This window comes from Colletes gigas, unplaced genomic scaffold (genome assembly GCF_013123115.1).
Source record: "Colletes gigas isolate AHSC1104 unplaced genomic scaffold, ASM1312311v1 Colletes_gigas_Sc00009, whole genome shotgun sequence".
Taxonomy (NCBI): domain Eukaryota; kingdom Metazoa; phylum Arthropoda; class Insecta; order Hymenoptera; family Colletidae; genus Colletes; species Colletes gigas.
Window position 1 is genome coordinate 9,637,720 of NW_025106638.1, and position 18,568 is coordinate 9,656,287.

The 18,568-nt window shown below is 36.9% G+C and overlaps 1 protein-coding gene across 1 annotated transcript in view; it reads right to left on the reverse strand.

The window, feature by feature from the left end:
• The window catches only part of LOC122397358 (MOXD1 homolog 1), a 75,321-nt gene that overhangs the window by 21,298 nt on the left and 35,455 nt on the right, over positions 1-18,568 (reverse strand). The window contains exon 2 of the mRNA XM_043396481.1: positions 5,572-5,724. Coding sequence (XP_043252416.1) covers positions 5,572-5,724 — 153 coding nt within the window. The remainder of the gene's footprint in view (positions 1-5,571; positions 5,725-18,568) is intronic.

An 18,568-nucleotide genomic window follows, 5' to 3' on the forward strand; every position in this document is an offset into this window, starting at 1 on the left:
TTATGGAGGTTTTTTTAACTTTACGGGGTCAAGAAACAACTTCTTCAATATTCTTAGAATTTCTATATATTCTTTATCAAACTACTCGCTGTTTGCCGCTTGAAACATTAAAATCCTCTGATCCGTTCAGAAGTTATGATATTTTAAAGATTCTAAGACTAAGGAATTTTTTTCTCGAAAGTGAGTAGGATTTCGGGGATATGTCTGTTGACCAAAAATTATTGTAATTGACCCCCGCAGGCGAACATAATTTTTCCAAAATGATTTGAACAATTTTTTTTCGTCGAAAAATTTCAGAATTTTTCTCGATTTTTTTCTCGAAAATGGGTGGGATTTTGGGGGTACGTGTAATGACCGAAAATGATTGTAATCGACCCCCGCTACCGAAAATAATTTTTTTTAAACGATTTGAACAATTTTTTATCGCCGAAAAATTTCAGCATTTACACGATTTTTTTTCTCAAAAATGCGTAAGATTTCGAGGGTACGTGTAATGACCGAAAATGATTGTAATTAACCCCCGAAACCGAAAATATTTTTTCCAAAATTATTTGAACAATTTTTTTTCGCCGAAAAATTTCAGCATTTACATGATTTTTTTTCTCGAAAATGCGCAAGATTTCGGGGGTATGTGTAATGACCGAAAATGATTGTAATTGACCCCCGCAACCGAAAATAATTTTGTCCACAACGATTTGCAATTTTTTTTCTCCGTTGAAAAATTTAGGCACCTAATTGGATTTTCAGTAAGGAATTTTTTTCTCGAAAGTGCGTACAATTTCGGAGGTATGTGTAATGATAAAAAATGATTGTAATTGATCCCCGCAACCGAAAATATTTTTTTCAGAATCTTTGAAGTTTTTTAATATCCTCGAAAAATTTAGGCACCCTACCCCTGTCGATTTTCCTTGTTTTTAATTTTTATTAATTTTGTTTGACGCCCTATAGAAAAGTTATCTAATACTTTATCGTAGATACGCATGAACTCTACTTTAGAAAAAAGTTTCATTTAAAGATATCCACCCTTGTAGGAATTATGGCAGTTTGAATATTGGACCATTTTTATGGAGGTTTTTTTAACTTTACGGGGTCAAGAAACAACTTCTTCAATATTCTTAGAATTTCTATATATTCTTTATCAAACTACTCGCTGTTTGCCGCTTGAAACATTAAAATCCTCTGATCCGTTCAGAAGTTATGATATTTTAAAGATTCTAAGACTAAGGAATTTTTTTCTCGAAAGTGAGTAGGATTTCGGGGATATGTCTGTTGACCAAAAATTATTGTAATTGACCCCCGCAGGCGAACATAATTTTTCCAAAATGATTTGAACAATTTTTTTTCGTCGAAAAATTTCAGAATTTTTCTCGATTTTTTTCTCGAAAATGCGTGGGATTTTGGGGGTACGTGTAATGACCGAAAATGATTGTAATCGACCCCCGCTACCGAAAATAATTTTTTTTAAACGATTTGAACAATTTTTTATCGCCGAAAAATTTCAGCATTTACACGATTTTTTTTCTCAAAAATGCGTAAGATTTCGAGGGTACGTGTAATGACCGAAAACGATTGTAATTAACCCCCGAAACCGAAAATATTTTTTCCAAAATTATTTGATCAATTTTTTTTCGCCGAAAAATTTCAGCATTTACATGATTTTTTTTCTCGAAAATGCGCAAGATTTCGGGGGTATGTGTAATGACCGAAAATGATTGTAATCGACCCCCGCTACCGAAAATAATTTTGTCCACAACGATTTGCAATTTTTTTTCTCCGTTGAAAAATTTAGGCACCTAATTGGATTTTCAGTAAGGAATTTTTTTCTCGAAAGTGCGTACAATTTCGGAGTTATGTGTAATGATAAAAAATGATTGTAATTGATCCCCGCGACCGAAAATAATTTTTTTAGAACGATTTGAGAAATTTTTTTTCGCCGAAAAATTTCAACACCTACTCGATTTTTTTTCTCGAAAGTAGATAGGATTTCGGAGGTATGTGTACCCACCAAAAATGATTGCAGTTGACCCCCGCAACCGAAAATAATTTTTCCAGAACGATTTGAAATATTTGAATTTAATTGTTAATAACTTTTTAACGAAGCTTCCATCAACAAATTGGTATTCTTGATTTTCGTCTTATTTTGGCCTCTACTATCGCTCATTAAAATTTTTGCTAGAGGTGGCCGAACACCCTGTATAGCCTTCGCTGTCTAGGTGGATGAATGATTCTGGGGGATGTATCGCGTTACTGGTCGCATGGCGGATTCGAGGTTGGTTTCGTCAAGAAATATTTTGATAGTTTAGTATGCGTGAGTCGAGCCTCGCTGCGGATGGGAAATCTCGGAGACGCGTTAGGGTCGCGGTTGGCATGCTAAACGCCTAAATATCGCCGCGGGAATTCGGCGGGTCTCTTCGTGCCGAGCATAAATCGAAGACAACCTCTCTGCGAATTCTACGGGCCACCTAAATCTACACTATAAATCTTCTCGAGTATTTTTGATTCCCAGACTCTGCAGGTATATTGGATATTCGATAGTCTAATCATTTAAACCAGAATTATCGTCGAAATTATTCACGATGCATGGTGGACAATGGACAAAGGTCGAGAAATGGATGTCAATGTTTTATAAATTCCTGTATCTCAAAATACTCGTAAAGGAATATAAATTTTAATATCATCGATCATTTTTACTGAATATGTCAATTATCATCGAAATTATTCACGATGCATAGTGTGTCGCTCGATGGACAAAGGTCGAGAAATGGATGTCTATGTTTTATAAATTCCAGTATCTTAACACATTACCGACCGATAGCCTATTAATCGACTGTTTTACCGACCAACGCTTACCGACCGATAGCCGATAAATCAACCGCTACCGGTCGGTAAAGTGTTAAAATACTCGTAAAGGAATATAAATTTTAATATTATCGATCATTTTTACCAAATTTGTCAATTATCATCGAAATTATTCACGATGCATAGTGTGTCGCTCAATGGACAAAGGTCGAGAAACGGATGTCTATGTTTTATAAACTCCTGTATCTTAAAATACTCGTAAAGGAATATAAATTTTAATATTATCGATCATTTTTGTGTTAGAGGCATTTTTAATGAAAATAACTAACCATAAACACTTATAATATTAAAAAATTTGTTGTCCATTGTTTGTCCAGTTCGTAAACACTCCACGTAAGAGCAAAATAGCCTCACAGAGAATTTCATGGTATTTTAATCGGCGCTGAATGTGTTCGCGCAAAACTCAAGACCTATTGAACCGATCTTCCTCAAATTTTGACACGTTATTTCTGCATACTCTAGGACGGGCATAGGCTATGTAGCATGTCTCAGAAGCGCGTTATTAACATGTAATTTATATGCAAAGATTTCATGTGTACGACTGTTTGGCAGACCGCGCGACCCCTGTATACGACAGTCTACTTGCGCGCGCATGCGCGTATTCGGCCCGCGCGATACCTCGCCCGTAATGGAATAGAAACTGCTCCATAATTGTTTTTGCAATATATTTTAGTTGAAAATATTTTTTAAATATTAATAAACAAATAGTTTTTCACTGTCGTTTAGTTAGAAATTGAAAAAAAAAACAAAATTAATATAATAAAAAAAATGTACTTTAGCAGGGCGCGAACGCGTATCAAAAAGATTGCAGCAGTCTCACAGTCAAGCATCTTAGTTACTGCACCATCGCAACTCTTGAAACTACCGTTGATACTTCTCAATATATCGCGCATAGCACTTTTTTTTCGTGACTTATTTTTGCTTTTCTTCTTGTATACAATGTTCTGCTCAACAAAGAAATGTTTAAAACCATACGATATAGTTATTTATTAAAGAGAATACAAAAATTCAAAGTATAAGATGCTTTTTCACGCGAAGAAACGTCGAAAAAATCGGTTTTTGATTTTTCCTACTACGGCGCACCCTACCAAAAAATCTGAAAAAATTCAGGGACATAACCAATGACAATACGCATTTACAGTAATTATATAAATCTGGTGTCTCGAAATCTTCAATACGAAATTCGTATTTTTCTGTGTTTTTTTGCGTTTTCAATTTTTCACACCTAGGATTTGGAATCGAAAAATCGGAAAAAATTCTTAAACACGTATCTCGATAACCACAATGCACCAGATTTTTTTCATAATTTTTCTACTCGATTAAATAGGGGAAATAGGCAGAAATTCGTTAATCCGAATTTTCTGAATAACTACCCTTCCAAACAAGATAGAGGGTTAAAATTTGGCACAGAACGTTTTTTCTTGATGCTCTGTCGATGGATCCATCGTATGTCTCATTTCGTTCAAGGGCACATTTGACCCCCTTATTCGGTTATACCCTTTCCTTCTACAATTTTATTTTGAACAAACAAACGTATATATGTACATATGTTAATTATACCTATGTTGTATCTATGTTCGTATACCTATTTATATAAAACTATCGGTATCTATTCGTAACTATCGATGGCTGGTGACCCAACAATCGAAAACTATCGATGGTGTCAACTATCGATAAATCTCCACCACTAGCTGGAACGCGCGCTAACGCTCGACGCCTCTCTTCTCGCCCCGCTCCCCCGGAGAGCCAGGAGCTACTCGATCCACCCATGGTGCTCGCGGGGTCTGAGGGGGAGAGGCGCTGAGCCCGCGGCAGCGCACGCGCTGTCGGTCAACCCGGTGACATTTATTTAAGTTATGTACAGTTCGGTAAAACGTTAATAAAGCTATATATCGTCAAATGAGTAAATTAACTGTTACGGTAATTTAAGAGAAAAGGAGAATTCCGATGAAAAGTGAGTTTATTTATACTGCTTTGTAAATACAACCGCTCGCTATCGCTTTTGAAAAAGAAGCGACGAATATTAAGCAGACGTCACGCGCTCGTCGCGCTCGGAATCGCGTTGCCCCACTTCCTTGGAAGAGTTCGCGCGCGGAATTAGAACGTTTCGGACCCTTTTTTCTCTCAACATTAACCAAACCCGAAACCACAATGATTGAAACCGTCTACAACAATTAGTAATTTCCAATGTAATTACCATCGATTACCTGTTTTCTAATAAACGTATCATAACTTCTCTTTACCTTCCTCTTTCAAATTTCAAAATCCTTTTCAAATTTTACCGCCATAATCTCGAGACTTCCATCTTCCTATCGACATCTACTTGTCTCAGCAAATTGCTTTAACCGTTTGACTGCGGCGCGTCCTAGGAAGAATCCATCAACATAGATGGCGCGATCGTCACATGCCTGTCGCTGCGACTGGTGACCAAACCAGTACCCGGAGATTTAAGAGACCATTCTTACGGTTTAAAAAAATAACAAATGCAAATAAATTAAAATATCCAATTTTTATCCAATTCCATATCGAATCAATTGGTAAAACAGTAAAAGGTGTTATAGTAAAAAAAAATGCAGAGGGCGTAAATTTACGTCTTTCGTATATATTGATAGACTTGTGAAAGCGTATATATACACCGTTAGCAATCAAAGGGTTAATGCACATTATTTCGGGTATTCAAGTTTGCATACGTAAGTAATACGTTCCGCTTACCGTGAGCCGATGATCCTGCGGATCGCAGGTTTGCCAATTCCGCGAGAACACCACGCTAGTGTGCGTCTCGTTTTGCGAACCTCCGAGCACCTTGACGTCCTGGGACGCGTCCGTGACCAGAGTCGCGTCTGGCTCCCCGATCCCGTGCGAGTCCTGCAAGACAGAGAGAAAAAAAAAAGAATTGAAATCGCTAGTAGGGTCAACGGACGCGGGAAAGAGGCGGAGGTCCCGAAATTCGCCGCTGGGCGATCGAGAACGAGGAGTTTATCAGGTCAGATGAGCGCCAGGTGTTTGTGTTCGAAACTTTCTGTACAATTCGTTCCCCTCCCTCCCCCTCTGTACTTTCTCTTATACCTGCGGATCAGTCGAGACGTAGCACGCGATCCTGCGAATTCACGCAGAGATTCGAGCATAATGATTCCCGAACGCGTATCGTCAAGTTTAACACTTTGACTGCCACGTCACCCATATTTGGAAGAACTTTTAACAGTGGAACTAAAACAATGAATTATCAAGTTTAAATGTCAAAGAAAATCAATTTTAATTGGCTTCGTAAATTTTAATGAGGTTAGAAAAGTAACTGTTACAACTTTTATGTTGTGCAGTTTAGGTTTGGGTTAGGTCTGGATTAAGTCTGGGTTAGGACTGGGTTAGGTCTGGGTTAGGTCTGGATTAAGTCTAGGTTAGGACTGGGTTAGGTCTGGATTAAGTCTGGGTTAGGACTGGGTTAGGTCTGGATTAAGTCTGGGTTAGGACTGAGTTAGGTCTGGATTAAGTCTGAGTTAGGACTGGGTTAGGTCTGGATTAAGTCTGGGTTAGGACTGGGTTAGGTCTGGGTTAGGTCTGGATTAAGTCTGGGTTAGGACTGGGTTAGGTCTGGATTAAGTCTGGGTTAGGACTGGGTTGGGTCTGGGTTAGGTCTGGATTAAGTCTGGGTTAGGACTGAGTTAGGTCTGGATTAAGTCTGAGTTAGGACTGGGTTAGGTCTGGATTAAGTCTGGGTTAGGACTGGGTTAGGTCTGGGTTAGGTCTGGATTAAGTCTGGGTTAGGACTGGGTTAGGTCTGGATTAAGTCTGGGTTAGGACTGGGTTAGGTCTGGGTTAGGTCTGGATTAAGTCTAGATTAGAACTGGGTTAGGTCTGGAATAAGTCTGAATTAAGTCTGGGTTAGGTCTGGATTAGGTCTGGGTTATTTTATTCTTTTATATATATATATATATATAGATATATAACACCGGTGTTAAACGGTGTTTACGAATAAAATCCCATCCCTTCTAATCGTTATTCGTAACCTAACCCAGACTTAATCCAGACCTAACCCAGACTTAACCCAGACTTAATTCAGACCGAACCCAGACCTAACCCAGACTTAATCCAGACCTAACCCAGACCTAACCCAGATTTAATCCAGACTTAACCCAGACCTAACCCAGTTCTAACTCAGACCTAACCCAGATCTCACTCAGACCTAACCCAGACCTAACCCAGACCTAACCCAGACCTAACCCAGACATAACCCAGACCTAACCCAGACTTAATTCAAACTTATTCCAGACCTAACCCAGACTTTATTCAAACTTATTCCAGACCTAACCCAGACCTAACTCAGACTTAATCCAGACCTAACCCAGACCTAACCCAGATCTAACGCAGACCTAACCCAGACCTAACCCAGATTTAATCCAGACTTAACGCAGACCTAACCCAGACCTAACCCAGATTTAATCCAGACTTAACCCAGACCTAACCCAGATCTAACTCAGACCTAACCCAGATCTCACTCAGACCTAACCCAGTCCTAACCCAGACTTAATCCAGACCTAACCCAGACATAACCCAGACCTAACCCAGACTTAATTCAGACCTAACCCAGACCTGACCCAGACCTAACCTAGACTTAATCCAGACCTAACCCAGTCCTAACCCAGACTTAATCCAGACCTAACCCAGAGCATAACCCAGACCTAACAAACCTAACCTGAGAGATCGTATTATCGCTAAGTGTAATAGAAGAACAGTTTAATAAATCATCATTGTCATCTACAAACACTTAAATATCGACTAAATAAGAAAATGGTAAAATGTAAAAAATGTCAGACGATCTTTAGACAATTAATGAAATTATATTCATAGACGAAATAAGGTGAATATATGAATTTAACTACGATTAAGAAATACTGTTTGTTACAAATACTAAAACAAATTGTACTTTTTAAGAATAGACTAATATCGCTAAGTGTAATAAAATAACACCGGTTACATTCAGAAAATGTCGCGATGTAAAAACGGTCGTCATTTTGAATTTTTCAAGTAACTAAAAGCATTCCAATATTAATAAAGGAATCATGATTTCCTAATAACGTCGAAATTAAAATATCTCAAAACTAATGACTTTTTAACGTAAATAGGTTCATACTTTTTTGTAAAGAATATAAAGGTGTATCAACCGATGCAATAAAAGAATACACATATGTAAGGAAGGCATCCTTAGTCTGTTTGAATGTGGCGCGTGAGTAGTATGTCGCGATCTCCGTAGGTGGCGGTAGAGTGCCGAGTCGAGGGAGATGTGCCACGTGGGTAAATGCGACATTTATTTGAAAGACTGATTAGTGTACAAGAAGGGTGCGAATAAGAACATCGAATGTTGTTTCTTTGTTTTTACAGGTAGAATTGACTGTCAATTCATTAACTAGTCATATTGCATTGCGTTGTATTTAATAAAAGTCTTTGTTTTTACAGAGAAACACTTCTACTTATTTTACACCACCAACCTACCGATAAATAATACATTATACATATATACATACAATGACCTTTATATATTCTCTGTTCAACTTCGTCCGAAACATTTATCGCTACGCGTAATAGCAATGGCGGAAATCTACTACGTGACCCAACTTGCATATTAATATATCATCACACATGTTGTAAATGTATAAATAAATCGAAAATATCGAAAATATCTTATGTATCACAGTAACTTAATGTAAAAAGCGTAAATTAGTCAATGATTTGATAACTTTTTAACGAAGCCTCCGTCAACAAATTTGTATTCTTGTATTTTCGTCTTATTTTGGCCTCTGGAATCACCCATTACAAAACACCCTATATACAAAACAAGAACTTCCTTATCACTGGAAATAGTTGATATAATTAATTAAGACGCGAGTAAACACTTGTACAGAATTCACAAAGTATAGACCAGAATTTTTATTTTCACCTAGCCAGTTCCTCTAGTTAACTAACAGTCTTGGACACTTACGGTTTTTCGTTCAATTTTTCCGCGATGCGTCCAATTTCATTGCCATTTCCTCTTTGCACGTGCTCGTTACAAAACACAAAGCGAGCATGACGACGCACGACCAATTATTTTGATTCATTACGAGCAGGAAGGGAACTTCCCTTGGTATCTTACGAACTTTACCGCCCGACCATAATCGGAATCCAACGAACCCAAACGCCTGCGGCCCTCTACACTTCATGGCGACGGTCCCATCAGATACGGAACATTTTAAGACATTACTATCATTATTATTATCGAGTCTTTATTATGCATATTAAAAGAAAGAACGTGTATCGTAATAGAGGGATTATCTAATCGCGTAAAGGCGAGGTATAACTGCAGGTTGCTTTGAAACCTAACCTAAATGACTACCATTATTCAATATGGCTTCCCTTCTTACATCTCTTGCTGATATTTCAAACAGTTTAAGAAATAAATAACATGTACATAATAAACGTATTGATACAATAACTGTTTCGTGTTTATATGAGACTATGACTTAGAAATACACATACAGGGTGTCCACGGTAAAGTGTGCAAGTCGCGATATTTCAATAACTATCGACGATACGAAAAAATTGTTTATATGTAAATTGCAGGATAAAATGGGATCTCTATTTTGGCACAAACGAAAATTTTATTTATGTTATTAATTCAGACGATATGATGGTGAAGTTTCGTTTTTTTAATGGAACTATATATTTTTCTTTTGGACCACGAGATAGTGCTTCTCAAGACGAATTCATTAAGTTGCAATTTATTCACTCGATTTTTATTGGTTTTCAAGATATAACGAAAGTTAGTCCAAAATTTCATGCGAATCTTTAAAACGTCATAACTCCTGAACGGATTGGACGATTTCAATGTTTAAAAATGCAAACGACGCGTATTTTAACCTAGAATATGTAGAAATTCCAAGAATATTCGAAAACTTGTTCCTCGACCACGTCATGCGAGAAAACCCCCATAAAAGTGGTCCAATATTCAAACGACCATAACTCCTACAATAGTGAGTATATTTCAATAAAACTTTTTTGTTAAGTAAAGCTGATGAGTATCTACAAAAAAGTACTGAACAAAATTTCCGTTGGACGTAAAACAAAATTACTAAAAATAAAAAACGAATTTTTAAGAAAAATCGACAAGGTGACTAAATTTTTCGGCGAAAAAAAATGTCAAATCGTTCTGGAAATATTATTTTTGGTTACGGGGATCAATTACAATCATTTTACCAAATTTTCCAATTGAATTTTAATTTATTTTATTCCATTCTTCTTTTAAAGAGTTACTCAACCTGGGAACTGAGCTATGCTTCAACAGAGACTTCAACAGTGAGCCTGGGATCGTATTGAAACGCAAAATTGACTCCAAACAATCGTAGTCCAAATAGAAATGCATTCTTTCGTAGGATTTCTAAACACATTTCTTTACTTTGTTTCTTTTCGAACTTTAAAGGGTTAAGAAATAGGGTCTTTTTTTCTTAATGAAACTGTATTCAAAATGTTTATTATAAATATCGTTATCATGGACGTCTTTAAACGTACACCTAACGCTATCCTTTTTAATAATACCTACAAATCTAAACAATCTTCACTTTCTTTATCAAGAGGGCCCCCCAATCGTTCTTCAGCTTTAACACGTTGACTGTCAGTCTAAATTCCTAATATTAAATAATAACCCAGACCTAACCCAGTCCTAACCCAGACTTAATCCAGACCTAACCCAGTCCTAACCCAGACTTAATCCAGACCTAACCCAGACCTAATCTAGACTTAATCCAGACCTAACCCAGATCTAACTCAGACCTAACCCAGACCTAACCCAAACCTAGGTTTGTTAGGTTGGGTTAGGTCTGGGTTAGGTCTGAGTTAGATCTGGGTTAGGTCTGAGTTAGATCTGGGTTAGGTCTGGGTTAAGTCTGGATTAAATCTGGGTTAGGTCTGGGTTAGGTCTGCGTTAGATCTGGGTTAGGTCTGGGTTAGGTCTGGATTAAGTCTGAGTTAGGTCTGGGTTAGGTCTGGAATAAGTTTGAATAAAGTCTGGGTTAGGTCTGGAATAAGTTTGAATTAAGTCTGGGTTAGGTCTGGGTTATGTCTGGGTTAGGTCTGGGTTAGGTCTGGGTTAGGTCTGGGTTAGGTCTGAGTGAGATCTGGGTTAGGTCTGAGTTAGATCTGGGTTAGGTCTGGGTTAAGTCTGGATTAAATCTGGGTTAGGTCTGGGTTAGGTCTGCGTTAAGTCTGGATTAAATCTGGGTTAGGTCTGGGTTAGGTCTGCGTTAGATCTGGGTTAGGTCTGGGTTAGGTCTGGATTAAGTCTGAGTTAGGTCTGGGTTAGGTCTGGAATAAGTTTGAATAAAGTCTGGGTTAGGTCTGGAATAAGTTTGAATTAAGTCTGGGTTAGGTCTGGGTTATGTCTGGGTTAGGTCTGGGTTAGGTCTGGGTTAGGTCTGGGTTAGGTCTGAGTGAGATCTGGGTTAGGTCTGAGTTAGATCTGGGTTAGGTCTGGGTTAAGTCTGGATTAAGTCTGGGTTAGGTCTGGGTTATGTCTGGGTTAGGTCTGGGTTAGGTCTGGGTTAGGTCTGGGTTAGGTCTGAGTGAGATCTGGGTTAGGTCTGAGTTAGATCTGGGTTAGGTCTGGGTTAAGTCTGGATTAAATCTGGGTTAGGTCTGGGTTAGGTCTGCGTTAGATCTGGGTTAGGTCTGGGTTAGGTCTGGATTAAGTCTGAGTTAGGTCTGGGTTAGGTCTGGAATAAGTTTGGATTAAGTCTGGGTTAGGTCTGGGTTAGGTCTGGGTTAGGTCTGGGTTAGGTCTGGATTTATAGATAACCTTATTCCCCCAGGGAATAGATTTATTTTGTTTTAAATAGATTTAACCCAGACCTAACCCAGACCTAACCTAGACCTAATCCAGACCTAACCCAGACATAACCCAGACCTAACCCAGACCTAACCCAGACTTAATCCAGACCTAACCCAGACCTAACTCAGACATAACCCAGACATAACCCATACCTAACCCAGACCTAACCCAGACCTAATCCAGTCCTAACCCAGTCCTAATCCAGACTTAATCCAGACCTAACCCAGACATAACCCAGACATAACCCAGACCTAACCCAGACATAACCCAGACATAACCCAGACCTAACCCAGACTTAATCCAGACCTAACCCAGACCTAACTCAGACATAACCCAGACATAACCCAGACCTAACCCAGACCTAACCCAGACCTAATCCAGTCCTAACCCAGTCCTAATCCAGACTTAATCCAGACCTAACCCAGACCTAACCCAGACATAACCCAGACCTAACCCAGACATAACCCAGACTTAATTCAGACTTATTCCAGACCTAACCCAGACCTAACCCAGACCTAACCCAGACCTAATCCAGACCTAACCCAGACATAACCCAAACCTAACCCAGACATAACCCAGACCTAACCCAAACCAGGTGTCTACGCGACGGTCTGTAATCATTTACATAATCTCCCCGCGGTGATCAAGGCGTTCCCGCGCGTTGGCGTAATCCGTTTGGGGAAAAGGGAAGTTTCACGTGTGTTCGACCAATATAAATTACACGCGCCGGCAATTAAAAGTCGACTTCGACGAGTCGATTCGTCGGTACGTGAAATCACCGCGGAATCTACGACTTTTCTTTTTAATCGCCATCCAGCAATGCCAGGGTCGTGCTAATTAGCACGGCGACGATGAGAATATCCGGGTGCCATGAGAAAACCCCCGCGAACTTCGTGAGAACACGACTCGAACCCCACCCGAATAACAAGCAGCGAACGATCGTGATTAACAAGTCGGCTGCCAGACCAAATCCCTCGAATTGTCTACGAAAAGGATAATTTTACTCTTTTTTTGGATAATTGGAAACCAGCGTATCCACGATTTGTCATGGAACTTATTTTTACAGGATCGTTAAAATTTAAGTGTCCTGTCAAGAATTTATTTCCTTTAACGTGTAATCTTGAGAAATAATTTTTGTTAGCTGATCGATGAAAATTCATGTCACCCATATATGGCAGTCAATGTGTTAAAAAAGAGCAATCGTCTGGTGTTTTTATTTTCTGTGGCAACTAGCAGGCCAACATAGGGTCCTCTGAAGAGTTTTGAGTTTAACATTGAAACTGTTAGGGAATAATCTTCCAGTCCTAACCAAGACTTAATCCAGACCTAACCCAGTATTAGAGGACCAACCCCAGACCTAACCAAGTATTAGAGGATGGAAAATTAAAAAAAAAAACGAAATAATAATAAAAACAATAATAATAATAATAACAATAATACAAACGAAATTTCATTATTTTTTCAGTGACTGAAAGATAATAAGGCCAAATCAATAACAATTCTTTCAAACTTGTAGTCATTAAAATTTTTTTTTATTGGGACATTTAAAGTCTGTGAAGGTTAGGAAATATTTGAAAACGTAAAAGATAAATTGGCAAGAAAATGTGGAAATGTTCAAAAGGAAACTCAGAAAAAAGTGAAAAATGAATGCTACAACAAATTATTGCACATAATTGCTTTTTGTATAAATCAGGATTTGGAATCGAAAAATCTGAAAAAATTCAGGGACATAACCAATGACAATACGCATTTACAGTAATTATAGCAATCCAGTGTCTCGATAGCTTCAATACGAAATCGGTATTTTTCTGCGTTTTTAATTTTTCACGCCCAGGATTTGGAATCGAAAAATCTGAAAAAATTCAGGGACATAACCAATGACAATACGCATTTACAGTAATTATAGCAATCCAGTGTCTCGATAGCTTCAATACGAAATCGGTATTTTTCTGCGTTTTTAATTTTTCACGCCCAGGATTTGGAATCGAAAAATCTGAAAAAATTCAGGGACATAACCAATGACAATACGCATTTACAGTAATTATAGAAATCCAGTGTCTCGATAGCTTCAATACGAAATCGGTATTTTTCTGCGTTTTTAATTTTTCACGCCCAGGATTTGGAATCGAAAAATCTGAAAAAATTCAGGGACATAACCAATGACAATACGCATTTACAGTAATTATAGAAATCCAGTGTCTCGAAAGCTTCAATACGAAATCGGTATTTTTCTGCGTTTTTAATTTTTCACGCCCAGGATTTGGAATCGAAAAATCTGAAAAAATTCAGGGACATAACCAATGACAATACGCATTTACAGTAATTATAGAAATCCAGTGTCTCGATAGCTTCAATACGAAATCGGTATTTTTCTGCGTTTTTAATTTTTCACGCCTAGGATTTGGAATCAAAAAATCCGAAAAAATTCTCAAACACGTATCTCAATAACCACAATGCACCAGATTTTTTTCATAATTTTTCTACTCGATTTAGTAATTTTTTATGTTTCTTCAAAATCGAAGTCTCCATTACTTCGATTTCCATTTCTGTGAATATGCAATGTTTTCAGTAAAAGTTTCTTGCAATTTGTCTGGTAAACGCTGTTGAAAGTAGACCGTCTAATAATAGTGATTGTACCAGTCGTTCAACAGTTCGATATCCTTGGATGAAGCGGGTCGCGGATGCATGAGAAAAGAAGCACACGTGCGTGGATGCGGAAAATTAATTCGACGGATGTGACGTCATGGATCGGTACTCGCGTTTCCTGTGGGAGTCTCCTGAGAAACCTGTACATTTCAGAAAGACCCTTGCTATATCCCTTCCGATGAGCATTCATTAAGCGTTGGCCCGAACACGAACGAACCGCGATCCTGTGCAACGCGACTCGAGAAATGGCGGACAGAGAAACACATTAAGGTAAATGCACCAGTAATTGACCTCGTATCAGAAGTTGACCACTTTTCACTAAAGTTTGTAACAAAGACTAGAAAATTTATTCGTGTAATAAATATTGCAATATTTGATACAAACTAATAACTAACACTTTTATTTTATTTTTTTCTCGAAAGTAAGTAGGATTTCGAGGGTATGTCTAATGACCAAAAATGGTTGTAATTGACCCCTGTAACGAAATATAATTTTTTTAGTATGATTTGAAATTTTTTAATTTTGTCTAAAAATTTTAGGATCTACTCGAATTTTTTTCTGGAAAGTGGGTAGGAATTCGAGGGTGTGTCTAATGACCAAAAATGGTTGTAATTGACCCCTGTAACGAAATATAATTTTTTTAGTATGATTTGAATTTCTTTAATTTCGTCTAAAAATTTCAATATCTACTTGAATTTTTTTCTCGAAAGTGGGTAGGATTTCAGGGGTATGTGTATTCACAAAAAATGCTTATAATTGACCCCCGCAACCAAAAATAATTTTTCTCTGTATGATTTGAAATTGTTTAATTTAATTTTTTAATAACTTTTTAATGAAGCCTCAGTCAAGAAATTGATATTCTTGATTTTCGTCCTATTTTGGCCTCTAGAATCTCCTATTAAAATTTTTCCCATAAAAATAAATATTGCACTATTTGATACAAACTTTCCGAACATGATTATTAAAACATTGTTTTTGCGATGACTATTAAAAGACAACGATACATTTACGAAAAATAATTCATACTATATGCGGTTTTTTCTATATTGATTATTTATAAACTTTTATTTGTTACTTTCATTTCAATGGGCCTCAAAATATTTCAAATATCTTGAAGTTTACGAATATATTTTAGTTTTCACTAAAATTGCAATTTAAACTGCAAGTTGCCACTACTTATTACTCATGACGAATATACTCGTCATAACACATAATTTTGCATTTTTATTTCATGGCCTCAAAATATTTCAAATATCTTGAAGTTTTCACTAAAATTGCAATTTAAACTGCAATTTGTCACTACTTATTACTCATGACGAATATACTCGTCATAACACATAATTTTGCATTTTTTTCATGGCCTCAAAATATTTCAAATATCTTGAAGTTTACGAATATATTTTAGTTTTCACTAAAATTGCAATTTAAACTGCAAATTGTCGCTACTTATTACTCATGACGAATATACTCGTCATAACACATAATTTTGCATTTTTATTTCATGGCCTCAAAATATTTCAAATATCTTGAAGTTTACGAATATATTTTAGTTTTCACTAAAATTGCAATTTAAACTGCAAGTTGCCACTACTTATTACTCATGACGAATATACTCGTCATAACACATAATTTTGCATTTTTTTCATGGACTCAAAATATTTCAAATATCTTGAAGTTTACGAATATATTTTAGTTTTCACTAAAATTGCAATTTAAACTGCAAATGGTCACTACTTATTACTCATGACGAATATACGCGTCATAACACATAATTTTGCATTTTTATTTCATGGCCTCAAAATATTTCAAATATCTTGAAGTTTACGAATATATTTTAGTTTTCCCTAAAATTGCAATTTAAACTGCAAATTGTCGCTACTTATTACTCATGACGAATATACTCGTCATAACACATAATTTTGCATTTTTATTTCATGGCCTCAAAATATTTCAAATATCTTGAAATTTACGAATATATTTTAATTTTCACTAAAATTACAATTTTAACTGCAAATTGTCGCTACTTATTACTCATGACGAATATACTCGTCATAACACATAATTTTGCATTTTTATTTCATGGCCTCAAAATATTTCAAATATCTTGAAGTTTACGAATATATTTTAGTTTTCACTAAAATTGCAATTTAAACTGCAAATGGTCACTACTTATTACTCATGACGAATATACGCGTCATAACACATAATTTTGCATTTTTATTTCATGGCCTCAAAATATTTCAAATATCTTGAAGTTTACGAATATATTTTAGTTTTCACTAAAATTGCAATTTAAACTGCAAGTTGCCACTACTTATTACTCATGACGAATATACTCGTCATAACACATAATTTTGCATTTTTATTTCATGGCCTCAAAATATTTCAAATATCTTGAAATTTACGAATATATTTTAATTTTCACTAAAATTACAATTTTAACTGCAAATTGTCGCTACTTATTACTCATGACGAATATACTCGTCATAACACATAATTTTGCATTTTTATTTCATGGCCTCAAAATATTTCAAATATCTTGAAATTTACGAATATATTTTAATTTTCACTAAAATTGCAATTTAAACTGCAAATTGTCGCTACTTATTACTCATGACGAATATACTCGTCATAACACATAATTTTGCATTTTTATTTCATGGCCTCAAAATATTTCAAATATCTTGAAGTTTACGAATATATTTTAGTTTTCACTAAAATTGCAATTTAAACTGCAAGTTGCCACTACTTATTACTCATGACGAATATACTCGTCATAACACATAATTTTGCATTTTTTTCATGGCTTCAAAATATTTCAAATATCTTGAAGTTTACGAATATATTTTAGTTTTCCCTAAAATTGCAATTTAAACTGCAAATTGTCACTATTTATTACTCCTGACGAATATACTCGTCATAACACATAATTTTGCATTTTTATTTCATGGCCTCAAAATATTTCAAATATCTTGAAGTTTACGAATATATTTTAGTTTTCACTGAAATTGCAATTTAAACTGCAAATTGACACTACTTATTTTTCATGTCGAATATACTCGTCGTAATACAAAATTTTGCACTTTTTACACGACTTTTAAGCGTCGAGTAGTGAATGATATTATTCATTAAAAACTGTCTGCCTTTATCCTATCGTACACTTATTTAGAAGCGAGGATGTAAAGTTAAGTGAAACTGGTAATGTTCGTATGCAGGCAGCCTATCGGCGTGATCTATCTTGAGAAATAGTTTCCGATCTATATACACCGGGCAAAAAAGAAACGGTTCCCTTTGTGGCCATGGAGAATCGTCGTGGTTCCCATAGGCCCCGAGTTCCGACGAAAAAGAGAGAAATTCTCTCATGAGGCGCCACTAGGAGAGGACGATGCTTGCCAGGTGTTTTGGAGGTAGCCTTCCTCCCCTCACCTCCGACCCTCCTCCAACGAAGCATTTGGCCCGTATTCCTTTCCCTTTTTTCTCCATCCTCCTTCCACGCCTCGCTTCTTCTCTCTCGCGGTTTTTTCTCGTCTCTTTCCAAGCGGCACGTCGAGAAACCCGACCACTCCAGTCCCCCTCCGCTTCCTCTGTCTCTTCCTTCACCAGTCGTTCTAGACTACCTCACTCTCTCTCTCTCTCTCCCCTCTTTCTAGTGGGCTCTCTTTTTTACCACCTGGTAGAACAGCAGCTGGTAACGCAAGAAGATCCCTCGAAGGGGATAAAGGACCTTCCTATCGTCCTCAGGGAACTCCGAGGAACTACCTACCCGGTCAATGAAAGAGAATCGACCGAACAGTCCCGCCGAGTCCGACGTCCACGTCCCCCCTAATCGCACAGAAAATGTTTGTATACCGAAGCGCGTGTCCTTATTAACGTCGTATACTGTGTCGAACAAATAGTTTCTTGAGACGTACGAAAGCTTGCTAATTGTCTTCGTTAGGACAAGAACGGTTCACAGGCTACGGTACGGCGATGAATAAGATGTAGAGGTTAGGGTGGAACGAAATATAGGGGCAGACTTTTTATGTAGAATTCATTACTTTTGATAGGAAGCAAAAGTTTTATTTTAGAATGGTATTTCAGATCTCACGATCTAAACTTCAGGTCTCAAATCATTCAAACATTATTTTATAATTTTATTATCGTCTGAAATTTCTAACCAGATAACTGTTTCTAACGAGAATACTCGTCGTGAAAAAAGTGCAAAATTTT